At 40.0% G+C, this 27,406-nt stretch overlaps 1 protein-coding gene across 4 annotated transcripts; it reads left to right on the top strand.

Moving 5' to 3' along the window:
* The first annotated feature begins 2,834 nt into the window (after window positions 1–2,834).
* On the top strand, window positions 2,835–17,164 carry LOC149007444 (uncharacterized). Of its 4 annotated transcripts, none has more exons than XM_089166882.1 (8): window positions 2,835–6,087; window positions 6,691–6,789; window positions 7,446–7,488; window positions 15,491–15,562; window positions 15,674–15,769; window positions 15,902–16,151; window positions 16,246–16,425; window positions 16,926–17,164. In XM_089166882.1, exons 1-8 carry the CDS (start codon window positions 5,990–5,992, stop codon window positions 16,934–16,936), a joined length of 849 nt encoding a protein of 282 aa, XP_089023008.1. In that variant the 5' UTR covers window positions 2,835–5,989; the 3' UTR covers window positions 16,937–17,164. The 4 variants fall into 4 exon arrangements, with proteins under 4 accessions (XP_089023008.1, XP_089023009.1, XP_089023011.1 ...); XM_089166883.1 differs by having other exon boundaries at window positions 3,265–6,087; window positions 15,902–16,144; window positions 16,242–16,425; window positions 16,926–17,160; XM_089166885.1 differs by lacking the exon at window positions 16,926–17,164 and having other exon boundaries at window positions 3,266–6,087; window positions 16,242–16,360.
* Window positions 17,165–27,406: the final 10,242 nt, after the last annotated feature.

Here is a 27,406-nt window from a genome sequence, read left to right as displayed (position 1 = left end):
TTACTAAGTCTAATTATTATATTGTCTTGAAGAAGGTGGAGAAAGACATAAAATAACTCCTCATCTCTCCATTGATTAGCCCCTCATGGCAAGATTTGGCGCCCAAACTTCTCCACCACCTCTTGCAGCCGCAGTCATCAAAGTGAACCTCAGGCCATAAGTTATTGGCATTGCATGGTACCATGGTTTGAGGGGTAGTATCTTTTTGTTGAGGGGATTAAGAACTTGGTTAGTGACTTGGTTATTTTATAAAAATGCAATCAACGATATATAAATTATACAATATAAAGTTAAAGTGACTCACTAGCCAAGTGCAAAGGATGTATTAAGTGCTTCTCCCATCTCCCCAGTATCAATGATCCTCAAGAGTAGGCTTTGGAGATCTAGAGGACAGTTGATCTCCTTGAGGGCAGCATATATATGGGCCAATATGGGCTTCTTCTCTTGCATCCACCATTCTTAACACAAACACAATAGGCTTAAAAATGCTCACCGTCTTGGTAAACTCCCCGTAGAAGGAATCATCCAACAATGGTTTTTGGGCTTCTCTTCTTTTAGGTGTGTTAGGATTCAAAGCAGCTAAACCACTCCTCACTCGTAAAACAAGTGCCGAAGACCCACCACTTTCTTCGAAGCTTTTCAATGCCACATGGTGGCAAAATCTAGTCAATCTAGGCCTCAGTAGATCACCATCACACTTTAGCCTATCATTCTTAAGACATACCCATGGTTATAAATGAAATTACTAACCTTTCTTTGCCCTTGCGACCACACTGCTGAATCGACTTCCTTTTCTCCAAATTCTTTAGCAGGAGGTCAATGGAATGTGCAACATATGGTGTCCAAAATAGATGAATCTTGTTGCTTTTCTTGGTCATCAGCATTTCCCCAAGCTTTTTGAAGTTAGCACCATTATTTGTAACAACTTGGATAACGTTGCTAGCCCCTACCTCAAGGACCACTTGCCTTAGAAGCTTGTAGAGGTAATCGAATCCTTCGCCTTATAAAAGGCATCCACAAACTTCAAAAACATTTTTCTTCCATTGCAGTACACTATGAAACATTGTCCTTCTTCACCTTTGGCAAGTATTTGTGCATCAAATCCCTTGGGGTTGGGCCTTTCACCCTTACACCTGCCCTGGCTATTGCATCAATCATCCCTTGATAGTATGGAGTGTTGGCTACATTGGTTGCAAACTTGCAATGTTGTTATATTACATAGAGTTGCTAATTGCCTCCCTAGTTTGATCCTCCGTATTGCCTCCACCAAACATGTGTTGGATGCTTCTTTGGTAGGTGTCCTGATGCTTGAAGAGGGTGGGGTCTTGTTAAAATGTAGGATCCACCCTACTATAAGTTTGCTCCGCGTCATGTCTAGTCTTCTTTCTCCTCTCGCCTCCTTGCTGAAAACTACGCCTAGGTGGCACAGCTGACCGGATCCACTTGCTTCAAGCCTACTCATATTGCCTCACATTATCAAAATGGAAGGACTGCCTGCTAGCTTCAAATGGGACCTTCATTTGTCTCCACTCGTTTGTTAACTCCACACCCATATTCCTCATCACCTCCTTGTCATCTGACTCCTCATCAACATCAGCAAAAGGCCTTTGTAACACTGCCTCCTCAAACTCCCTATGCTTTTGTATCCTCTTTGCCTTTTCCTATTTCCCTTCTTTTAGGTTTGCTGCACTTTATAGGGAACCTTAGCACACTTGGCAACATCTTTGTATCTTCCCGCCATGTGTTGCTTCAATCTAGTTAACCACCAGGATTCAAAATCTTGAGGCAATACTTGCATTCGGATATCTTCTTATTGGAGGTCAATGCCTCTCATCATGTTGCCAAGTAATGCCGTATGCCCCAACCCACCCCACTGCCAATGGCAGTGCCACTCCCACTACTCGCCATATAAGTTGGAACACATTACAACATTCCTACATATCAATAGAATAATTTATTCATAATTAAAAGCATGTAAAAATAATTATAAAACAAAAAACACACATTTTGTTTTGAGAACACATACATAGCATGCTCATACAAACATGTTTATATTTTTACAATAAACTAGATAGCATAAGCATCATTTAAAAAAAAAGAGAGGAAATTTTTTTTATTTAATTTATAATAAATATGAAATTTAAAAAAATTTGCCCCAAGCATGAATTTTTTTTTGGACTCCATTAGGCTGTAGCCTTTCCAATAGAGTCTAACATCTATTAGAATCACATTTATAACCTAAGTATTTTTCAACATTTTTTAATTTTAATTTGTTTGAATTTTTTTTTAAATACAAAAATTCAAAAAATAACAGAAAATTAATTTTTTCCCCCAAGAAAGTGTAAATCAAAGCAAAATGTTCAACATATGTTTAATCTGCACTTAAAAACACCTGCTTTAGAACATGATGTTGGAAAAAATCAAAATTTAATGGAAAATGTCACCTTGGTTGAAGATCTCCTTGAAATGAGCTTGTTTGATCTTCCTTTGGTGTTGTAGATGTGCTAAGATTAGTTGCAGGTGAAGATTTGACATCAATCCGGAAAAAATCGGGCAAAAAAATCATGTTGTAGGTAGTCTTAGCCATGGTAGAAGATCTCGCTCTCAAGCGAGATCTCCCCACCTTGAAAAACCGAGATCTAGACCATCTCGGTGAGATCTCGGTCGAGATACACAATTTTTTTGCGTTAACTCGGTGGCCCATCTCGGTGGGTTTTAGGGCCCAATTGGATTGAAACTTGGTATTTAGCCTATGTAAGGCTTTTTGAATACATTGGTGGCCATGGATTTGTCAGAAAACAACCCTAAGTATGATTTCAAGTCTACCCGGCGTGTTAAACCGAAATGTTGTAGGATTAGGGAATGCAAAGTTATAAAACATGTAGGTTCTAAGAACCTTTAAGGCATATAAATGAAAAGCAAGTGTATCAAATGCATCAAGTAACCTAAATGTTATCAAAATTCCATCCATAAGAGTATCACAATCTCAATTTTCAAGAACAGAATAATAAAATTGTACAACCATTAGAAGTTCTATATAAGTCATTAAATCATAAGTTCATAAGACAAGTAGAGAATGATTGATCTTCCTTCGATGTTGTAGATGTGCTAAGAGTAGTAGTTGCAAGTGAAAATCTAGTCGAAATCCACAAAAAAAGGAAAAAATTGAGAGTTCTAGCGAGATTCAGGGTCAGATATGACGAGATATGGTGAGATATGGCGAGATCTTGAGCAAGATATCCCAACTCTCTGCTCTCGACCTCCATCTCGTCTCGCCTACTTGAAAAAACTAGATATCTTGCGAGATCTTGCGAAATAGTCTCAGCGAGATAGGGTGAGAGACAATGAGAGGGGTGAGAACTCGACCTCTCTCGCTTGTGTATAAGATCAGGTTGGACTGGAAACTCGGTCGAACCGGGATCTCCACTTCATTAAAAAGGAGATCTTGACTGGCTATATCAAGTAGCGAGATCTCATACCATGGTAGCCCTTCCTCACACTTCGAACCCTAGAAATCCCCTCCCTCTTGTGCAACCCTTAACCTGAATCTAGAAAAGAAAATTGCTGAAAGTTATCAAAATTCAGAATTGAAATGAAGCCTTAAACCTGTAAACCATTGACGGCAACCATTAATTAATTAATTGTTAACCCTAGCTCGACCTAAGACCTAGGAACCCCAGCCGCAAGCTATAAAGCTCTATTTTCTTTTAGCCGCAAGCTCCCCAAACCCTAGAAAATTGTGCTATTCATCGAATAATTAATAAAATCATTCCTTCCCTCCTTGGTTTACTTCAACTTGCTTGCGGTGTTCACAGATTTGAGCCTTTTTCCAACTTTACCTTAGGTCTTGTAAGCAGCAGTCCAAACACTTGCAGCAGTCCTCGAATAGTAGAAAGGTTTGATGTAACTCGGGTTTCTTTGACCGAATCAGAAAAGCTATAACCAGGGAGTCATGTGCAAGCCATCGATCCTGAGATGGTCCAGGGTTCTTGGTTTCATCGTAGTGCCTGTAATATGTCCTGTAAGTCCTTGGTCAGTAATGTTAATGTAGACTGATCTTGACCACATTAAGTAGTTTGACCTGTCCAGGATTATAAGTGGGGAACCTAGGGACTGATGGTCATTCTTTTGAGGTTTTTTGGCTGTAGTGGCTATAGGTTCTGCTGCTGTAGTTGATTCTGATGTAGCCATCTTAAACTTGGTTCACAAATTTATGGAACCAGACTTACAGTTTACGGCCAATTGTGGATGGATGAAAATTACGGCAAAAAATTACAATCTTTGAGGCTTAAAAAAAAATCTAAACTGTTTCTAAATTCTTATCAGAATACAGCCTTAAAGAAGTAGATATTAAAGGGGTATTACTGCTAGGTATACCGCAGGGGGGAAAAAAAATCCAGATCTGCCACAAGGTTAGGTCTCCAAAGGGGAAGACTTCTCTAAAGAAAAATCTTCAGGTGTTGAGTAGAACAGGTAGGGCAGAATCTGACTGGTTTATTATTTATTTATTTATGTTTTAAAAACTTTTGTCAAGTCATGAAAAGGGAAGAAGGGCAGCAATTTGGTCCACTGTATTCCCTTATTGCTGTCCTTAAAGCTAGGGTGAAGGATATGCGGCTGGGGTTTAGATCCTTTTTCAGATCAGAGATAAGTTTACCTGGTTTAGCCGCAATGTGCTTTACCATCCTTGATGAAGATTTTGATCTTCAGGGGAATGGGTGAGAAGGTGCAGCAGCTTGATGAAGAGTTCCAATCAGCGGTGAAGTTGAAGGAGCCAGCTGCAAAAAATTGAAGAGAACCAGCCTGGCTGCAATTTGGTTTGGAGAGAATGCAGTGTTTTTAACCGCTGGTTACTTCAGAAGAAGTGATCAAACGTAGAGCCTAAAGGTCTCCATGTTTTAAGTGAGTGATTTGAATCTCAGAAATTGTGCTTTATTCACGGCCTCTGATTGGGGATTTATACTTTCTGACCAGTAGGTAAAAATTTGCAGTAGGAAAGGGAATACAAATTTGATAAGGAAAAGGAAAAAAAGAAACAAAACAACTAATAGGAATTAGGAGAGGGAACATCCCTCCGATATCTAGCACTAGCACCAGTCTTGAGAGGGACAAATGCCTCTAGAAAATGCTCTTTAAAAATGTCTTTCTTCAGTCATCAATCAAAACTGAGGTTTCTTGGGGTTTCATTACCTCTGTTAGGCCTTGACTCATTGGGTTTATCATTCCAAACTGAGTTGGTGAATTACTGGTTCTTGGATAAGCAACTTACTGGTGTTAAATCTTCATTTAAGAACTGCAGCTGAAATGTTTTGTGGGTATTTTTGGGCTAAATTTACCAAAATTTAGCTTTACATTCTCCATTTTCTTCCTGTCTGTAAAATTTATTACTGATAAAAACTTGGATATGAAGTTGTGCTCCTTCTTTCGAGGAATATGGGGTAGATTCTCTGGAAGGATAGAGTAGGTTTACATTTGTCTTAATTGTTTTGTTATCAAGCGTGATATTTTACAGATCCTCAATCTTTTATTCTTCCTACAATATTGAAACAAAAATAAATATGAATTATAGACATTAGTTCTGGCTATGTCTGGTTGGAGTATATATTCAAGGATTGGCTGATATCAAACTGGCCACAATACATAACGGATTGGTCAAGCTCTCATCTGCTGACAGAGCTAGGTATTTGCTGGCACATACCATTTTGGGTTGCTATTTTGTGGCATTGATCCAGGTTTGATACTGATCTGGATGACTGCTTCAGTATGTGAATAACTCCCACTAATTTAAGCTAATTTATTAATTATCAATCTGGGAGGTTTTGAAGGTGAGCAGTGAGCTGACTGATCTCATGAGATTTAAGATTGGCTATGCAGGCTATTCAGCAATATATTTACCTTCAAGTTTACTAGTTTACTAGTTCATTAGTGTATATACTTTCTGGGACCAGTTGATACTCATAATAGTTGCAACCTTCCAGAAAATTCTCAGATGGCTACTGCAAGGTTTCTAGCTGCTGCAGCCATGGGTGATTCTGCAATCAGGGGATGGGGGCTTCTTTCTGCTGATGAGAAGAGAAGTTTGGTTAGGTATGTTTGTCTCCTGCAAGTTGCCATTAACTCCCTCAATATAAATATATATAAACAATCTTGAATTTATTGCGTAGTTTTCCAACATAACTTTTAAACCAATCCATGGTTGTATCAATCTGATTTTTATTTGGGAAGTCATGTTCTAGTCAAAACCTTATTCAGTGTCATGTCCAAATACAACATAGTTGGGTCAATATCACAGGTATTATTTTGAGTATTTTCGATGTGAAACTAATTCATGGATTGGGTTCAAAATGTCAAAACTGGTAGCACAACATGAACCAACTGCAAGAAACTATTAGCCTTGAAACCACGGTTTGGGAGCCTAGAGAAAATCCAAGGGTTTGGCTGAAATATGTTTGAAACTGAGAAAATCTTTGTTGGCTGGTCAAGACATTCACAAAACCTAGATTTGGAACCATTGTCTCTTATATCCTCCAACCAACTCCCAACCATTGATTTGTGTGCTCCTCTGGCCAAATTACTTTTCCTTTTAAAATAACTGTTTATATTGTAATTATTAGTTACATATAACTGGACGATTTGAGCCCTTTATAATAACTGAAAGTTTTCTTTTGACTTTCTATTACAAATATGCAGTTATTGCCTGTATTTTGTCATTCAACATGCAAGTTCACCTGATGTATTTGTGCAAGTAAAGATTTCAGCTGTTGGAGCCCAGTTGCTGAAAAGAGGCTGGTAAATATTATACACTTGGAACTTTTAATTTTAGTAGGAGGTGAAGACATGCAATTCATGCATATCCAACAGCAGGTGTCCACAAGTATGGCCTTTCTATGGTTATTGGTTCTTATATCGAAAGTTTTGGAACAAATAAAACATAAAAGATGAGGAACAGAATTTTTTTGGGGTTAAATAAAGGTGTTACCAAACATTAGACTACAGAACAGAGTGGTTCAATAGTCTAAACCAAATGTTAGAAATTTCAATATCTCTTTCTGACCAACCCCTGCCTCCACCAATCCCCCCAAAAAAAAAAAAACCAAAAGAAAAGAAAAAAGAAAAAGATCTACTATGATATTCAGTGGGATGGGGTTTAAAAATAACATGTTGTATTCATGTGGCATACAGCAATAAAGGCTTCTGATTTCCAAGTCCATGCACTCACTGATTCATCTGTTATCCTAAGTACTTTTTTCTGTTACTCCTCTTCTTCTTCATTGTTGATTTTAGTGATTTGTTTCTTCTTCGTAGGCTTTCCCTTCGGTATTTATTCATTTAGTGTAATTTAGATTACCTGCAGTTAATGGCTGTTCAGTTTCCATGCTTTTTATGCACTCATCTCAAGTTAAACTCTTGTTGCTCTTTTTACTTTGATATGGTTTCCTCTGTAGGCTAGATTTCATGGAAGCTGAAAAAGAGGGTTACCTCTCTGAGGTATGAACATGTGGGCTATGTTATATTTTTCTGCATTTCATTCACACTATTTCTGTGATCTGTTAATATGCTGATGGTCATAATAACAATCTGATTCAGCAGATAGATTTTATAGAGATTGTATGTGGACTTTTTTTGGTGTTTTGACAAGTATATATTGTTAAAACTTAAAAGAATAGAAGAATAATGGCGTAGGAGGGATTTGATCTCCAAGCCTGGTCACAACATTCCATGGTTCTTATTGTTGAGCCAAGCAGTTCTCCAGGACAATAATTTATTAGAGAAGGTGATATACTAACCATCATTTGATTGGTTGGAAATGGTTGAATAGACCAAGAGAAGTGTGTTTTTGCAATTTTGGATACTGAATCTAAAGAATTGATCTTCACTAGGTAACTTTCATTTTGGTATTGAAAGGAGATGACTTGTCAGTCCTATCCATGGAATTAATGGCAATTCTAAAGGGGTTGCAATTTTGTCTTGAAAGGGGATACTGGAAGTTTGCATCAGATCTGACTCCTAGCTGGCTATTGACATTCTTGAATGGAAAGTACAAGGCCCTTGGAGGGTGCAAGGTATGAAGTGGGGATATCGGTCACAGGGCGAGTATGTTAAATTAGAGAGAATATAGGCATGCATGGAGAGAACTGAACCAACCATCAGATTACATGACAAGTTCTGAAGTAGGTACTGGGGAGGTTATATGGACTCCGGAGGATTTTCCTATGGAACTTAATGAGATGATTCAGATGGATGCAGAAGCATATGTGTTTTATAGGCTGTGAGTGGGTGCTTGTATCTGTTCACGACGCTGGTTAGGAGGGAATGTCCTCTTTGTCTGGAGTCCTCTCCCCCTTCTGAGGTTCTAGGAGGCTGTCTACTCTGCAACTTTTGTCTTTTATACAAACCTTATCCCAAAAAAAAAAAAAAAAAAAAAAAAAACCACAAGATAATTTGAAAGATCATCATATAAAGTGTGCTAAAGTTTGTAGTTTTTGGTTTGGGGTGGCATTCTAGGAATTTTTAGGATAGAACCCAGGTGCAGTTTTTGGATTAGCATTAATAAATCCACAAGATAATTTGAAAGATCATCATATAAAGTAGTCTTGCTTTCAAGGCGGCAGGGCAGCCATGGACCATGTAAGGTAGGAAAAAGAGAGAGTTGAATTCTCAACAGTTTGGTGTTAGGGGCGGGGTTTGAAGTATTGGCTGAGATTAGATGAGACAGGCTGATGTGCTTTGATGCTGCATGTCTTCGAGATGGTATTAGACAAATGTCTCTATAGTCTTAAAATTTCATATTTTATCTTCTCTACCACAACAACAACACGCCTTTTTCCAACTAAATGGGGTCGGCTACATGGATCCTTGCCTTCCAATCAGCTCTATTTGAGGCCATACTAGGTACAAGGACTTAGTTATGTATATCCTTTCTCATTACTTTCCTTAAGGTTATCTTAGGTCCACCCCTAGTTCTCTAATTCTTTTGATTTGATTAAATCCCTTCTCCGCATTGGGGCATTTAAAGGCCTCCGTTGAAAGTGGCTATGCCACCTTAGTCAACTTTCTTGTAGTTTATTATTTATTGGAGCTACTCCCAGTCTTTGTTTTGCCACTCATCCATCTTAGAATTCTCATTTATGCTACACTAAGTTTGTCTATATGATGCTTTTTAACAACGCAATACTTTGCATCCATAGTGATCTTCTCTATTGCATTGTATTGGCCAATACAATGCGTAGCATAGATGATACATTACAATAAAGGCATTTTTAATCAAAAACAAAATAAGTTTGATATAACTATTTTTTAGCTCCGTCTTGGCGATTAGGCGACTAAGCTTATTTTGTTTTTGATTGAGGCCAAAGTGATTGAGGCCCCGTCTTGGCGATTAGGCGGCTAAGCGGCGCTTAGGCGGCAATAAAGCGACCAAAGCGGTTTAGTCAATGTTTTTAATATAACTATTTTTTAATACAAATACTTTTTATAATAAACTAAAGTACTAAACAAACATTCAACAATCACATTCATAAAAATAAAAAAAATAAATTCAAGAATCACAATTATGAAAAATTATCCAAAAAAAGAATAAAAACATAACTTCATCTCATCAAGCATCATATGATTCATAACAATAATTATGTAGTATGTACTATATCAAGAATCAATTTGAAAAATGAAAATGAAAGAAAAGTAGTATATACTATATCGGAATCATTGAATATGACTCATGCTTCACATTCTGTTGCCGACAGGCATTTTGGGCCTCGGAGTTCATTTGCAAATTGGGTCTTGATTCCGAAATGGCTCACATATTTAAATTTATATACGGCATTGTAGAATAAATTATGATTAAAAAATAAATAATATGCACAAATTACAAAATGTAAAAAAAAGTGGTTGCTTTAGCATCTAGGCGGCAAAACGATAGTGCCTAAGCAAAAAAGCGGCAAGAAATCAGCCCGTTAGTTAAGCGGTTCAAAAACTGCTTTGCCGCCTAGGCGGCCGCTTTGATAACCATGTATCGCAGTGATTTGCCTCAACATGTATTGGTCAAAAAATGTGATATAGAATGTATTAAACAATTTGCAAAAAAAATTGCTGGAACTTGATGAGATATGTCGACTCATGTCAGAATAATTGCCTGATGCATGTCAATATGTATCTCCAGCCATTGAAAAGCGATTTTTGCACTTTTGTTTCACAGAATGCTTGGCTTGGGTAGTAAACTAGCAGTGTTCTCCCTTTCCAAGATCAATTTTGACCTATTTCTTGGTCATCTTCTTCAAATGTGTTGGGCTTCACATTTGTGGTGGATTTTGACACTGTGATGTGATGTAACCCAAGATCTGTGTTAGACTTCCAGGACTCTCTTTGATTAGAACCAGCAAATAAATGGGTTCTCAATAAGGTGAGGGTTATCTATGGGAAGGTTTAGGTATGGTTTTGGGGTAATTTGGAGAAAGTAATGGATAGTTGGAGAAAAGGGAGACTCCTAGGTTTTGTTGGGGAAATTATACCTTGAGTATGGGATGGTCTTGGTGAAGAAAATGGGTAAAACTTAACAAAATTAAGATGGGCTGTTGGTTAATAGGGTTTGGGAATACCCAAAAATCCTATGGGATGTACTAGGGTTGATAGGAAAAGGAATGGAATGGAATGGATTAGGGTTAATATGGGTAGAGTTTGCGAGAGATTATAGTTTTAACAAAACTAAATGGGAAGGAAGAGCTTGAGGAATTAACAAGAATCAAATTTCAGATGGAATGGGGATGGGAAAAAGATGTGAAAGCTTGCAGTTAGGGAGGGAAGGGGATGGGGAGTCTTGCGGCAAAGAGGGAGTGATGTAAACCTTGTTTAGGGTTCAGGTTTGGGGAGGTTTGTAGTGGAAATCCCCTAAAACTAGGTGCTGCCCAGGATTTTCCAACGAAGAGAAAGGTTATCCTGAAATGTGTAGGGTGTTTTATGACTCTGAATACTCTGGTGTAATGCTCAATTCAGATCAAAATTTTATAAAAAATCGGAAAAACTAGGGTGTTGGGAGTTTCAGCTAGTGTGGGAGAAGCGGCTGTACTTGCTGCCTTGAATTTTCAGACCTAGTTTTAAGAATTTTTGAGTGTATGGGAGGCTCTGAATTGAAGTAGGTTTAGGTTTTAGAGGTTAGAAATAACATGCAGAAAATTTAGAGAAGAAGATGTGTGCAGGAGAATTTTCAGACTTGAGTAAACAGGGTTATTTGGAAAACTAACTGTAGATCTGCAACCTAGAGAGAGTTGCGATCCTATGGAGAGAAGAAAGGATTTTATGGGGGGCTGGGGAATAGGGAACTACAAGGGGTGGGGTTTTGATGCTGCCGCAGGGGAGAAGAAGGGGGTAAGGAATTTGTGGGGTTATGGTAGAGGTGGGGGGGGGGGTTGGGGGCTGTTGCAGGGAGTATGGGAGGGGAATTAGGTTGCTGTTTGGGGTGGGGGAAGTAGCAGGAGGCCTGCAATGGGAGTGTGGGTATTTTCTAGGGCTGCACAAGAGAGATGAGGGGTGGGGGAAGGTTGTGGGTGAGACCGTGAGAGAGGAGGCCGGGAAGGGTCTGCGATTTTGTGCATTCTTGGGGCTGCTGTGAATGACTAATGGCTACTGTTGATGATGATTAGCTGCTGTAATTTTGATATTTGCTGAACCTTGAACAAAATTCTTAATCATGGCTGCCTCAATGAGGATCATTAACTAACACAATTTATTTCAGTAATCAGACTCACGATTGTAAAGAAACAATAGGCTTATTTATAGCCAACTAAAAGACTCTTAACACCGAAGGGGATTCCTTAATGGACAAGGATCCCACCACATAATCTGGACTCTTGAATTGAAATCTAGAAAAAGACACACGCTGAAGAAAAACTTTATCTCAAACTCTACTAAGCACATGTCTGAATTCTCTTTTAATTAGAACTCTGATGGCACATGTGCTAAAGTTTAAGATAACCAAGGACTCGCTCACTAAAAACAAACTCTAGTCAAAAGAAAACTCCTCAAGGATAGGAACTCTCTTTGTAGAAGAGTCTTGTCTTATCCACAACTAAACCAACTCAAACACAAAGTCAAATTAAGATGTGAAACCTAAATAGAACTCTAGTAATAAATCTGGAAATAATTCCAGCAATAAAAGAGGACTGAAAATGCCCTAAATACCCCTACTAGGGGGGCTTCTTGGAGCCATCTAGTGGGCCCCACTTAGGGTTTCGGCGAAGGGTTAAACTCGTGTCACGTCAGGGAGGGGTGTTCTTGTTGAAAGATTCTTTTGAGAAGCTTGATTCTCTCTTTCTTTCGGTTCTTTTTTTTTTCTTCTCTTCTTCTGTTTCAGTTCTGCCACAAGGGTTCAAGAAAGGCAAAAGATATAAAAAAGAGGGAGGGGAATCTCTGCTGCAAGAAAGACAGGACAGAGCTGGGCAGGGATCTTGCTGGAAGCACCTGCGATGGGAAAAGGCTGCTGTAATTCCAGAATTTGGGTTAGGGAGGGTGGCAGGTCTGGCACAGGGTTAGGGGAAGGGATTAGGGGTGGCCGGGGAGGGGGGATGTTTACTTATTTGATGGAGAAGGTCTCTTGCAGAATGTTCTTGAATTTGTGTGCTGGAATTTATTGAAGAGTTGCAGAAATCCTTCAATGGAAGCTGGTGCAGGGAAGAAGATGAAGATGAAAGAGAGTTGTTGAATTTCCAGAACTGAAAACACTCTTCAGCCCAGACCGTAGGGTTTCTTCCCCATGACCCAAGCCTCTGAGTTTCTTAAACTCTGAACTGATTTCATTACTAACTTAATGGGCTATTTATAGCCTTTCAACCTAAGCATTTGACTAAGATTCAAATTGGGGAACCTTATCCATAAAGGATTCCTCTTATAAAAATTACTTGACTAATTAATAACAAAAGGACTCTTAAAAGAAACCCTGATTAGATTCTTACATGACATCTTGAAGGAATCAAATTACTAACTTTGAGGAGGAGCCCTATTTGAAAGTCGGACTCTAACTCAAAGTCTTACATAAGGCAACCAAAGCGGTTGGGTCAAATTCTTTCAATACGACTACTTTTATGCTGATGAATTTTTATTATAAGCTAAACAAACATTTAAGAATAACATTCATCTAAAAAAAAAGCATTCAAGAATCATAATTATGAAAGATTATTCAAAAAAGAACACAAACATAAGTTCATCTCATCAAGCATCATAACATATGACTATAAACTATATCAAATTATAAGTATGAAAATGAAAGTAGTAATTTTACATTTTTACTTACCTCTATGATAGTGTGATACCAAATAAGTGCCTTATCCATTTAATGATTCATTGATTCCCAATTCTAAAATGATTAACTATTAAGTTCGTTTACGGCTTTGTAGAATAAAGAAAAAATATTATCATGTACAAAATGTAAAAAATGTGACCGTTTTGGCATCTAGGCGGCAATAAGGTGCACAAGGTGACAAAGTGGTAGCAATTAGGTGAAAAAGCAGCAAAAAAACTGCATGTTAATAAAGTGGTTCAAAACAAGGCGGTTGAAAAATCGCTTTGCTGCCTAGGTGCTCTAGGCGGACGCTTTGACAACCATGTCTATTGGCTACAGACAAAGTAATGCTGATCAAACATTGTTTGTCAATAAGGCAGGTACCAAAACCACTCTTCTCATTGTTTATGTGAAGGATATTGTCATCATTGGGAATGATGGTGAGGAAATAGAGAGGCTAAAGGATTTTCTTGGCAAGGAATTTGAGATTAAAGATCTAGGAAAGCTACAATACTTCCTAGGAATTGAGGTTGCCAGATCAAAGAAAGGTATCTAACTATCCTAGAGGAAGCATGTTCTAGACTTATTATCTGAAGTGGGAATGTTGGGGTGTAAAGCAGTTGATGCTTTTATTGAAGTAGGAGCTAAACCCAAGAAAAAAGAGGGAGACCCAGTGGATAAAGCAAGATATCAAAGGCTGGTAGGGAAGCTTATCTACTAGTCCCACACCAGGCTTGACATTGCATTTTCCGTAAGCCTAGTAGTCTAGTTCATACATGATCCACATGAAGGCTGTCACTAGGATACTACAATATTTGAAGGCTACTCTTGGAAAAAGGAATACTTTTGTCACCTATAGATAGCCTGAAAGTGGAAGCATATACAGATGTAGAGTGGGTTGGGTTTCTTGGCAGGAATTCACTTTCAGGTTATTGTACTTTGTTGGAGGTAATTTGGTGGCTTGGAGGAGTAAGAAACAGAATGTGATAGCCTTATCCAAAGTACAAAGGTTGAATGTAAAGCTATGGTTTGTGGAGTATGTGAGCTGCTATGGTTGAAAGGTCTACTAGAAGACATTGGAATCCAAGTTCCAAGCCCTATGGTGTTGTATTGTGATCACAAGGCTGCTATCAATATAGCCAATAATCCTGTGCAACATGATCGGACCAAGCACAATGAGATTGGCAGATTATTTTTTTGTCAAAGGAAAGTTGGAATAGGGGCTGATTTGCTTGAAATTTCTGAGGAAGGAGACTTTCTCCCTATTTTGGGCAAGTTGGGCATGACTACATCTATGCCTCAACTTGTGGGGGATTGTTGTTGGTTGGTTTAGTTGTTAATGTAATTTGGTCATAAGTTAGTTTCTTTATTTTCTAGTTTGTTATTTCTTATTCCCACTGAGGGTAACTATGTAATATTGTTTTTTTTCACATCATTATAATAAAGGGCTTGGGATAACATTGATCATTTAAGCCATTCTACCAAGATTGACTTTCTCAACAAGATTGGTAACAGTTATAATTGTTTCAGGATTAAGGGGTCGATGCCATTTTCTGAGACGGAATGTGTTTAGCATTTGCCTAGATTAGAGGAAGGCAAATGTCATTTTCCATAGGTTAAACTCCATCTCTTTAGCCTGTCACTTACATTTTCCTGTTGTCTTTAATTAAGCAAACCTCCAAGACCCGAAACCGAAATCCCCTCTTTGCAGCCCTACCCTAATGGAAGTTTCAAGAAGTCCTATTTCCCCCCAAATTTGCGTTGGTTCTGATCAGGCTGCTTGGAATTGGTGGTTACATGAAAGAGATTTTCCAGATTCGTTTAAGGCTACCGATGATGTTATCAGATGTTGCGAATACCTATGATTTCTTAGGGAATTTGGACGTAGGTGGCAGCCCGACTAATTGAATGGAAGAATTTGGAAAAAACACCATTTCCTAGGAAAGAGAAGAAGGGAGACTTCATTGCTGAGGTTGTGTATTTAATAAGACTATAAATGCCACACCAGTAGATGTAGGAGGATTGAAGAACGAAATAAGTCAGCACCGCTCTCCTATTTGCTGTTTTCCATTCTGAATATGTGAATATCTCTCATTTAGTCAACATAAGTTTATTTTTAATATATTAAGACATGGAATATACAACTTATTGCTATGATTTTCAAGTTAAGTTGCTCTTTTTTGGCTTTTGGTAATTGTATGATAATTTCTTTTACTTTAGGTAAAGGCAGCTGTTCTTGGAAATCATGGTGTAGCTGCTCAGTTCATTGGGATAAGTTTTCTAGAGTCAATGGTATTTACCAAGATTCTGTTTCTTTGAATAGTTTTTTGCTATTCAATTTCACATGGTTTTGTTCCATATTTGCTTTTTGCCAGATTTTCAAGTGTAGATTCTTCCTTTCAGGTGTCAGAATTCTCACTTACTACGTCAACTGCTATGGGTCTTCCTACGGAGTTTCATGAACAGTGCCGAGCTTCCTTGGAGCTGCACTATTTGAAGGTTCTTCCTATTGCTGTTGGTTTTGTACTGACCATAGGAGTGCATGATGCTACTAATGCTTCCTTTTCTGGAATTAACTATTGGTTTTACCCAGTCTCTTCTTTGGTGGTTTTCCTGGTTTTCTTTTCGTAGATTTTCTACTCTTGGGCACAAGAAGGTGTTTTTAGCATCACAAAGAAAGTATTGGAATTTAATTCTACTGTGACAGAAGATAAAGTTTGTACTGCTGCACTAAACCTCATGTTACAAATCATGAACTGGGATTTCCGATTGAAAAAGAATGGAGTTGAACGTGTGAAAAGTATAAATGTGTTTTCTTCAGGATCTCAAAATCTCGCTGAATCGCTTAAGAAGTCTGAATGTACCTTTGTACGGGTAAAAAGTATTCCTCAGGTTATTTAGCTCTATATTATTTAGTTATTCATTTTAGGTTGGTTCTTCAGTTGTTTTACTTCTTTTATTCTGCTTGTAGCCAGGGTCTTCATGGCATGATGTTTTGATTTCCAGTGGTCATATTGGTTGGCTCTTGGGTTTATATGGGGTGCTGCGTCAAAAGTTCTCATGTGTTTCTTGGTGGCTTGACTCTCCTATTGCTACTTCTGCTAGACAGCTTATTATTCAGCTTTGCTCCTTGATGGGGACAATATTTTCTTCTGGTACTTTAAGTGCTTCCTTTTTTTTTTTTGGTAGAAATGGCCAACTATATGTTTTGCTTTTTCAGTCATACATCATACATTTCTATTATAGTGGTTGCTTTCTAGTAACATAATAAATCTCGTAGAATTTAGATTAAAGGTAAAGAGTGATTTACAAGTCATATGTAAGAGTAGGGTTTAAAATTATTATTATGACTAGCGTATCGGAACGGTGATTTAAAGTGACTTACCGTATTTGAGAGATGCAAGATACCCTAAAGATATGCTTACACAAGTCAAAATGGTCAAAATGCACATGGAAGTACACTTTTTAGAGCACTAAAACAATATGCATAAACAATGTATGACATTATGATGCTTAAACACTAAGCTGGAGAACAGGGTATAAATATAATGAGACAAGTGCTATAAATTGAACATGTTATAACAGATGAGGTTTCTTACATGTTGTAATGCTCTATTTGGCTGAAGGTAATTAAAATTCTTATTTGGGTCTTCAGGAGTAGTGTAGGCTAAGATGATGTTGCATGCCACCAGACATGAGCACAGTACTGACCCCTGTTGAAATTCTGATGGTAATGTGTTCCCTACTTCTAGCTAAAGTACTCTGTAGTCTGATGGTTACATGGGGTGTATTAGTGGGTATCAACCATGTTAGTTTGTGTCCAGCCATATTGGCTGATACATACTGATTTGTCCATCAAGTCTCCTTTAACATATATGTATCAGAAGTATTGGTAAGTACTGTATCAGGCTGTGTCGGCTTCATAAATACTTTTCCAATCAAGACATACTATTGAAAAAGAAAAGATAAAAAAATAAATGCATGTTGGTGCATATCAGATCGATACTGACTGATGCTGAAGCAGTGCATGTACATTATTAACAAATATTTTATACCATGGGTAAAGGAACTAAAGCATGATAATTTTATGTTCATAATAAATTGACATTAAGTTGATTATCCTGTTTCTAACACTGCTAATTCGAGACTGTTTTGGCCTTTCTGGTAGTTTAACTGAAGTAGCCTCTTTTGAATGAGGGTCTTGCCAAAACCAACCTAAATGATCCAGAAGGGGTTTTTTGAAATTTCAGTTGCGAGGCTTATGGGGTAATAAGGAGATTCCAAGAGATGGGTTCCTTTTTGTGGCTTGAAAGGTGTAATAGGTAAAGGTTGAAGAGAAGGTGTGTGATAAAACAGAACTCTCAATATCTTGCTGTGATCTAACTTTTCAGTCAGAATGAGACAAGGTGCCAGCAAAATAGAAAAACGTTATAACTAGCTCGAGACCAAGATTTTGACCAATCTTGTATAAAAGGGGGAAGGTTTCACTGGAGTCGAGATAACTTTATAAATCTCACTTGAGTTAGAGACAGTTTTGTTTGGCTGCCTGCTGCCAGCTATAAGGCTTGGATTTTCTTTGGATATTCTGACAGACTTTTGGTTGGGGGAAGCTGCTGGCGGTGATCATTAGCAACGTTCAAAGTCTCGTCCATAGTTGTCAAGCAACGCCTTGGTGCCCTAGCTCTTTTTTTTGGTCAAGGAAACTTGGTATCGACTTGTCGCTTAGGAGATGCCTTGGTGCCTTGCTTGGTGTCGCCTTGGTTTTTGTTGTCCTCTATTGCCTTGCCTCGCCTTATCGCCTTTACAACCTCTATTGAACATGGCCAGGCCACCTCTAACGACTTTCTCATATCACTTGTTCCAGACCAGTTCTAATATGATCATTCCTTACCTTATCCTTCTTAGTTTTGTCACTCATCCATATTAGCATATTCATTTCTACTACACTGAGTTTATTTATATGATACTTCTTAACAACCCAATACTCTTGTGCCATACATCATATCCGGTTTGGGAATCTCTTCCCCCTATCTCCTGCTCTTCAAGAGACCTCATCATATGGCTTCCTTCCCCCTCCAAATCCTTTACCACTTCATCAAGTGTCAAACGGATAAGTAAAGTGAAGCAAAAATCCCACTTTACATCCGGCGGAAAAGTAGCTCGAAAGAATAAACTAGATAAAAGCTAATCCCGGTAGCAAGTACATTGGGTAACTAAATTATTCTCCACTTTGTAGACGACATCCTTGTAGGTGTAGATCTCATAGATAGCACAAGGGCGCTTCCACTCAATGGTCGGACTAAGCATCGTACGGAGCATAACCACCCGTGGGATCTTGAGTAATTGTGGTAACCGCAATCACCTTCCTGGAGATATGTCTCTTCGCCTTGCGCTTCCTCATAGGGACCGTCATAGTATTCCGTACTGCGGGATAGTCTAACAACATTGTACAATAAAGGAATGAGTTTCAAAGAAACTCGGTAAAGCGATTAAAATCCATAATAACATAAATGGCGGGATTCCGGAACAAACATAAATGCAATATGATATGAGACAAACAATGAATGAATGATTCTAACTCTATGTATGCTTTGGTCTCTATTGGCGGACATGCTTTAAGTCATAGCACCGTACTTCTTTAGGAAAGTCCACTCACATCCTCAACCATTTAAGATATCTTGGATTCCCTCCAACCATTTAAGATATCTCGGGCGACCGATTGGTAATGGGTCCTTCATCCCTCGGGACAAACCTTGGCGGGGGTTAAGTCAACACACTCTCTCACAACCATTTGGTATAAATCTTGGCGCATGTCGGGGGTAATACCTAGCCAAATGCAAGTCTTCTACTTGGTTACATCAAGTCAGATCCGGATACTTCCATTCCTCGTCCACGACGATCCTTTCCGGTATCCTTCACACTAGAGTCCTCATAGTCCACTCGACTACGGACTCACCAACCCTATTGATCATCCACATATGGTAAGCGGGAAGCTCTCACGTCCTCTCACGGGTTGGTTACCGGTCTTAAGCGCCCGTGAGCCCAAGTCTAACCATATGCAACCCTACCAATAAATGGCCCCCACAATGTGATTCCTGTCCTCTCACGGGTTGGTTACCGGTCTTGAGCGCCCATGAATCCCCATTGCTACCACGGGTCGTTCGGTCTCAATACCCCTCCGATTAGGGTCGACATAACGGGACATCCTAGCCAAACACTACTAGACAATCCTATATATGTCATCCAACGGTTTAGGAAGGTGTCCGGAGGGCATCTCCGGAAACATCCCATAATATTCCCGTAGTAGTCCAAGGACAGAAATGTCAAAAGGACACCTCTCCTTTCCAAACCATACGTAAGCATACACATGCATCAATTCATATCATCACATATATGGTAACTCCATATATGGAAAGAAATCAATATTTACAATCATTTGTATAACATTGGTAAGTAAATCATACATGAATCAATTCAATATGAATAAGTAATGCTACTGTAATCAAAGTTATGCAACAGTAGTATATCATTGTAAGAATCTAATTTAGGAAACATATTAATGATATTCAAATATAGAAACTAGATTCATGCTATCTATGTAATTAAGGAAATAACCATCCTTACCTTTTATAACTACATAAAGAATCCTAAGAAATCAAGTAAGATCTTGGCAAACTTGAGAAGAAGGTCCTAAACAAGTATATACAACATATTAGGAAAGATCCCTAACAGAAAATATAGCAAAACATCCGAAAGCAGACCAATTGCAGGTTCTTTGTACTCATTGGTCGAGTGGATTGGTCGAGTGGTCCGGTCGACCAATCGGTCGACCAATGCGAGACGATAACTTAGAAAATCAGAGTTTTGAGATATGAAATCCGAATTTGGTGGTTCAAAAGGGTACTAATCAAGGGGTAGACTACATCGGTAGTATTCTAGCATATAGGGGACCTCAAAACACTAATCAAATCAAGGTATCAAGATCCAAATTAGGAAACAAAAAGTTACCATAAATAAATCAAACATGGATCTTGATGAATTTTGAAATAGAAAACAAGGACAAGAACAATAGGAGGATGGATCATTGCTTTCGGTAATGAAAACATGAAAACATGCATAGGTCTTCATAGAATAAGGCTTAGAAGCATAAATCTAAATAAGGAAATAAAACCTACCATATATGTACTATCATGCATCATGAAGAACACATAGTAAGGTAGAAGAGAACAACTAGAATTCTATGGATTATGGATCATAGAAAGAAAACACAACCATTAACCACTAACATGATCAATGAAAGAAGATCCAAAGAGATCGAGAATTCAGATTAGGAAATTAACGAGAGATTAAATCATGGTTTGATCATGAATCCTTCAAAAGCTTGCAATGATCATGGTTAAGATCATTGTTCTAGCCTTAAATCCTTAGGATGATCATGAGAACATGTTCGAGAGATGTTTGCAACGAGAGGATGCAGCATCTCTTCTCTGTCTCAACTCAAAAAGGAAAGAAAAACAAAGATGTAGGAGAAGAAGAGAGAGTAGACATACCTTTTGATGCAAAAAGAAGAGTTCCGACGAAGATCCGCCAAGAAAACTCCAAGGATGCAAGAGAGATGACTTGCGAGAGGTCTTTGGTTCGTTCCGGAGGGTTTGGAGGCAGCAAATACGAAGTGGACTCGAGGTTAGACTTAAATAGAGCAAGAATCAACCTAATTGCCAAAGACAGACACCCATTGGTCGAGTGGATTGGTCGGCGGCCCGATCGACCAATCGGTCGACCAATGCGGCGACAAGGCCAAAACGGGGAATTGAAGGCCCGGATCAAATCCAAACCTAAAGGGGTTTTGCACACAAGTCAAGTGACTTACCTAGTAGGTAGAAATGCCTTCAAACCAAGATAGAGAGCACTCCAAGTCCATCAACTAATTAGATCTTCATCGGGATTCTGTTTCCATAAATAGAACCTCATCATCAACCTTCATGGATTCAAAGCCGGACACCAAGTCCTCTCTTGGGATGGCCCAAAGCTGACTTCTTACTTTACTTCGGGTCATCGGACCTACAAATAACAAGGTTTCCGGGTCAAGGTTAGGGCTGGGTTTCACATTCTCCCCCCCTTAAAGAAATTTCGTCCCCGAAATTGAAAGCGTACTGTGCTTCCAAAGAGGTAAGGAAACTTCTCCTTCATGTCTTCTTCCTTCTCCCAAGAAGCTTCTTCGGGGTATGGTTCTTCCACCGAATCTTCACCAAAGGAATGGCGCGATTCCATGTTGCTTGTCCTTCCTATCCGGGATTTCGGCCGGTTCTTCATCATAGGTCAAATCGGCACTAAGTCCTTCGGGTGCTTGCTGCAAAATGTGTTCCGGATTCTCTATGTATTTTCGGAGCATCGAAATATGGAACACATTGTGCACACCAGCAAGAGACGGAGGTAATGCTAATCGATACGCAACGGGTCCAACCTTTTCCAAAATCTCGAAAGGTCCAATGTAACGAGGGCTAAGCTTTCCCTTAACATTGAATCTCATCACACCCTTCATTGGTGAGACCTTGAGAAAAACTTTCTCTCCAACTTGAAATTCCAAATCGGTCCTTCTCTTATCGGCATAAGATTTACTGTCTCGGCTGGCGGACTTAATCCTTTCTCTTATCATATCTACCATAGCACTTGTAGCTTCAATCATCTCGGGACCTAAGACTTTTCTTTCACTGTCTCGATCCGGTACAAAGGTGTCCTACAAGTACTACCATACAAAGCCTTGAATGGAGCCATGCCTATTGTTGCTTGATAAGCTGTTGTTATAGGCAAACTCAACCAAAGCTAGGTGTTCATCCCAATTACCACCCATATCCACCACGCAAGATCTGAGCATGTCTTCCAATGTCTGAATTGTCCGCTCGGATTGTCCATCGGGCTTGTGGATGATGAGCTGTACTCAAGTTCAATTGGGTTCCCAAGGCCTTACTGCAAAGCTGTTCCAAAACCTTGAGGTGAACCTAGGATCACGATCCGAAACAATACTCAAAGGCACACCATGCGGACGAACCACATTATCCACATAAAGCCTGGCTAGCTTATCCGAGTATGAGTGATCTTCATAGGAATGAAATGGGCTGATTTGGTCAACCTATCAACAATCACCCACACGGTGTCATTGCCTTTACTTGTCCGAGGCAAGCTAGTCACAAAGTCCATGGAGATATCTTCCCACTTCCAACTAGGAATAGGAAGGGGTTGAAGTAATCCAGATGGAGGTTGTCGGACGGCTTTCACACGTTGGCAAGTCTCACACTTGGCAACAAAATCGTCAACATCCGCCTTTAGACCAATCCACCAAAAATGTTCCTTCAAGTCCTTGTACATCTTGGTGCTTCCGGGTGTCTGATAAAGGCTAGGTGGTGTGCTTCCTTCAATATTTCATTCTTAACTTCATCGTTTGCGAGGCACACACGGTCTTCCTCTAAACAACAAAGCACCATCCATGGATATACCAAAGTCGGGATCCGACTCGGGATTCGAAGAAATCTTCTCAACTTTGGTCAAAAACTCATGATCGAACTCTGTGAGCAACAATCTTATCTCTAAGACCAGATCTTGCCGTCATGGCGAGAAAGAATAAAATCAGAATTCTCGGGGACGATTTCCAAACCAAAACTCTCAATAGAAGACCACAATGGTAAACTCAAAGCATTTAAATCCAAAGTCTTCTTCGGTTCTTCCTACTAAGAGCATCGGCAACAACATTTGCTTTCCCGGGATGATCTTGAATATCACAATCATAATCGGAGACGAGTTCCAACCATCTCCTTTGTCTCATGTTCAACTCCTTTTGGGTAAAGAAGTATTTCAAACTCTTATGATCCGTGAAAATGGCAATCTTCTCACCGTAAAGATAATGTCTCCAAATCTTCAAAGCAAAGACAACGGCGGCAAGTTCTAGATCGTGAGTGGGGTAATTCCGCTCATAATCCTTCAATTGCCGAGAAGCATAGGCTACGACCTTGCCATGTTGCATCGGTACACAACCCAAACCAATCTTTGGCGCATCGGTATAAAGCTGTCATACCACCGGAACTATCGGGTATAGTCAAAACCGGGGCACTTGTCAATCTATCCTTCAACTCTTGGAAATTCTTCTCACGGGCGTCGGACCAAACAAACTTCTCTTCTTTCCTGGTCAACTTAGTCATAGGAGCAGCCAACCGAGAAAAGTTCTCAATAAACCTTCGGTAGTAACCCGCCAATCCAAGAAAACTTCTTATTTCCGTTGCCCGACTTCGGTCTCTCCCAATCAGCCACAGACTTGGACCTTTTCGGGATCGACACGAATACCTTCGGCTGAAACTACATGACCAAGGAAAACCACTCTCTTAAGCCAGAAATCACACTTGCTAAACTTAGCAAACAACTTCTTTTCCCGCAACCTTTGCAAAGTGAAACTTAGATGACTCGCATGCTCTTCTTCGCTCTTCGAATAGATCAAGATGTCATCAATGAAAACAATCACAAACTTATCAAGCACATCATGAAATACTCGGTTCATGAGGTCCATGAACACCGCGGGAGCATTGGTCAATCCGAAAGGCATGACTCTAAACTCGTAGTGACCATACCGCGTTCGGAAAGGCTGTCTTGAAGATATCACTAGACTTCACTTTCAATTGGTGATATCCGGACCTTAAGTCAATCTTCGAGAACACAACTGCACCCTTCAAGCGATCGAAGAGATCATCGATTACGGGCGGTGGATATCTATTCTTGATAGTCAACTTATTCAACTCACGGTAGTCGATGCACAAGCGCATACTACCGTCTTTCTTCTTGACGAACAAGACCGGAGCTCCCCAAGGTGACACACTAGGCTGTACGAAACCTCTATCAATGAGCTCATTCAACTGATTTTGCAACTCTTTCAACTCGGTAGGAGCCATCCTATACGGAGCTTTAGATACCGGAGCGGCACCGGGGACGAGATCAATAGAGAATTCGACATCTCTGTCCGGAGGCACTCTCGATAGATCATCGGGGAAGACATCAACAAAGTCGCAGACAACTCGACTTCGTCGACTCTTTTCTCCACTATACCCTTGCCTTCGGATGAAGCATCATCCACTAGGGCATAGACTTGCATCGGTGCACGAACGACACCTTCTTACAAACCCTTCTCTTTTCACCTTGAAATTCAAAGACCGGACTTCCACATATATGGGCCTGAATCTTCTTTGAGGAACAAAGGAACACGGCTTTATGGGCTGTCGGCCAATCAATTCCCAAAATAACATCGAAGTCCTTCATGTCAAGAATCACAAAATTGGCTTCCAAGTTCTTCTCACCAATCAACACGGGACATTTAGATAACCCCTTATCTAGTTTCACAACAGGACCAGTGGGTGTACTAATCAATAAACAACTAGACAACTTCTCGGGGATTAGGTTAGTCTTCTTGATGAATGCGAGATGACATGAGCGAATGAGATGCACCCGTATCAAATAAGACAAATGCGAAATAGAAGCGACTAACAATGTACACTGTAATCACATCATGGCTTGGATCTGCTCGGTCTTGGAAATACTGAAAACTCTACCGAGAGGGAGGAGGCGGGGAGCACTCTTCACCAGGGGGCGGCGGCTGCTTTGGGCGGGCCGCTTCGGACAGAGCACGAGCAAAATGACCAGCTTGCTTGCGGTAGAAGCAAACGGGATTGCTTTGGATCCAACGGGGGTGGCTGCAACGGAGGACTTCCGAACAAAAGGCCTTGCACTCGCACTTGCACTTGCACTTGCATTTGCTGGTGGTCGGTTTCCGCCATCTTTTTTAAAGCGGCCGGGCTGCTGAAAACCCGTGTTCGACCTACACTCTTAGCACGAAAGGTAGGAGTGGGGTAGGGTGTAGGTCTCACATAACGACGGTCATTGCGATCCACCGAACCAGAATTCCTTGAGCGCAAAGGCTTTTGCACCACGAGCACTTTCCTTCTCTGTTTCTTCCAACTTCTTCGAGTTACTGCACCACTTGAGCATAGCTCACTATAGGCTGGGCTTGTGAGATAAGCTTTAATGGCGGGCGCGATCCTTTGAAGAACTTCTTTGCTTTGGCGAGGTCTTCCTTCAAAGAATGCGGAGCAAAGAAATGGAGCTCCTCGAACTTCTGTTGGTACTCCAACACGGACAAAGTTCCTTGAGTCGAGAATCATAAACTCGGCTTCCTTTGCATCCTTCACCGCCTCGGGAAAGTAGTTCATACAAAAAGCCTCTTTGAATAACTCCCAAGTTACAACTCCTGCATGCAAACCTTCCAAAAGCGGGACGAGTGGAGATCCACCATGCATCGGCTTCTTGTTGCAACCACGCTCGGCAAACAAAATCTTCGAGCTTCCGAGCATTGCGGATGCCGGAAAGCCTTCTCCAACTCACGAAGCCACTTGTTAGGAAACAAGGGGTCCTTGGTAACACCCGGTAAAAGTGGGTACTTGCATCTTGAGAAAACTCTCCATCGGGCGAGTATGAGGAGTTCCGGCTAAACCTCCCGCATTCGGGACTGCGGCATGAGGATTCACATTAGCACCAGCCGGGTCTCATTATGCGAGTCATGAAACCCACCAACATCTGGTTGAGGTGAGCTGCTTCTGCTGCATCATATTGCCCATGATATTGGCAATATCTACGAAACTTCCAACATTCGGGGCACCGGGGATCTCATGAGTACCACTGATCAGCATTTGGTATCTCACCACCTCCATGAGGTACTTCACCACCTCCCTGAGGTACTTCACCACCTCCATGACCACTTTGGATTCACCACGCCCACTTCTCGGAGTAACCATTACTGCAAAACCGAGAACATCAAAATACCGAATTTCGAAGATTCAACATAAACCACAAGTCCAAATGATTTGAAAACTTAAATCATGCTCAAATATATCCATATAGTCATCAAACAATATTCCATAAGGCAAAAATCACATTTTCCAAAAATTCAACAGCAAATGAGGTCACTTGTGACCATTGGTCGAGTGGTTGGTCGAGTGACCCGGTCGACCAATCGGTCGACCAATGAAGACAGAATCTGAAAATTCGCATTATAAGCCTCATTTCCACATTCCAACCTCATTCTAACTTCTTCCAAAGGTGAGAGAGCTCTAGGGAAATATCCAAGAGTTCCCACAAGTGTTCTTGAGGTGATTTAGTGCTTCAACAACAACAACACAACACACCATCTTCACAAACAAGGTAAATCTCTCATTCTTTCTTCCATTTTCATCTTCTCATGCTTGCATTTCAATAAAACCATGCTTTACTTGTATCCAATGCTAGAAATCATGCTTAGGAATGCTTAGAAACATATTCCCTAGGTTTTAAACACAATGACATGCATAGACAACAAGTTTTAACACATTTGGTGCTCATCTCGCAAAGTTTTATACCGAAATCGATATCTTTAGAAAAATTTCGTTTTCTCTCAAACCGCTTGAAATTTTCGCACGAGATCAAATGCTACATGCTCAAGATGACATTGTAGATAGGTCCATACAATTTGATTTAACCAATTTCAACTTTTCAAAAATCCAATTTTGACCTAAATTGCAAAATCCCCAAATTTCTTCTTGCTGAATTTTTCGCTTTAATCCATGTTTTCGATCGATTTTCATCAAAACAACTTCATAGACATGAAATTCCAAGTATTGTGCACATGCTAGTATGTTCAAATCAAATTTCCCCCAAATTTGAAATTTTCCGAAAAATTACGAAAATACCCTTTTGGCTCAAATCTTGAAATAGCACTAATTGGAAATGTCTCTTGTCTCTTCCACGGATACATCATGCGAGAGGGGAGGACGAGGAGGAGGTAGAGGTAGAGGTCGCATCGTAGGTGCTCTCGGGGGCGAGGTCGGGTTCCTTTCGAGCCCCGAGAGAGGAGGTTGGGAGGCCGGACCTGTTTGACACACCTCGGGCCGAGTTTGCATGCGAGGCCTACTTCAGCTATTGTAACATCGAGATGGGGCGTCTACTTCACTTACGCCAGCTCGGAGCCTTCGGGATCCGGCGGAGGTTCGACACTTTACGGTGGACTCACCTCTTCACCGAGGATTTGCCGGTATACCGGAGCTAGTGAGGTTGTTCTTCGGCAACCTT

This window comes from Hakea prostrata, chromosome 8, assembly GCF_041222555.1.
Source record: "Hakea prostrata isolate BN-2017 chromosome 8, UWA_Hpros_2, whole genome shotgun sequence".
NCBI classification, from domain to species: domain Eukaryota; kingdom Viridiplantae; phylum Streptophyta; class Magnoliopsida; order Proteales; family Proteaceae; genus Hakea; species Hakea prostrata.
This window is presented reverse-complemented; position numbering and strand designations above follow the sequence as displayed.

Excerpts from the sequence above, each read along its gene's own strand:
- LOC149007444 (XM_089166882.1), top strand. The coding sequence starts at position 5,990 with ATGGCTACTGCAAGGTTTCTAGCTGCTGCAGCCATGGGTGATTCTGCA. Across the intron at positions 6,790-7,445 it reads CAGTTGCTGAAAAGAGGCTG|GCTAGATTTCATGGAAGCTG; the intron begins GTAAATATTATA and ends TTTCCTCTGTAG. Across the intron at positions 15,563-15,673 it reads TAAGTTTTCTAGAGTCAATG|GTGTCAGAATTCTCACTTAC; the intron begins GTATTTACCAAG and ends TCTTCCTTTCAG.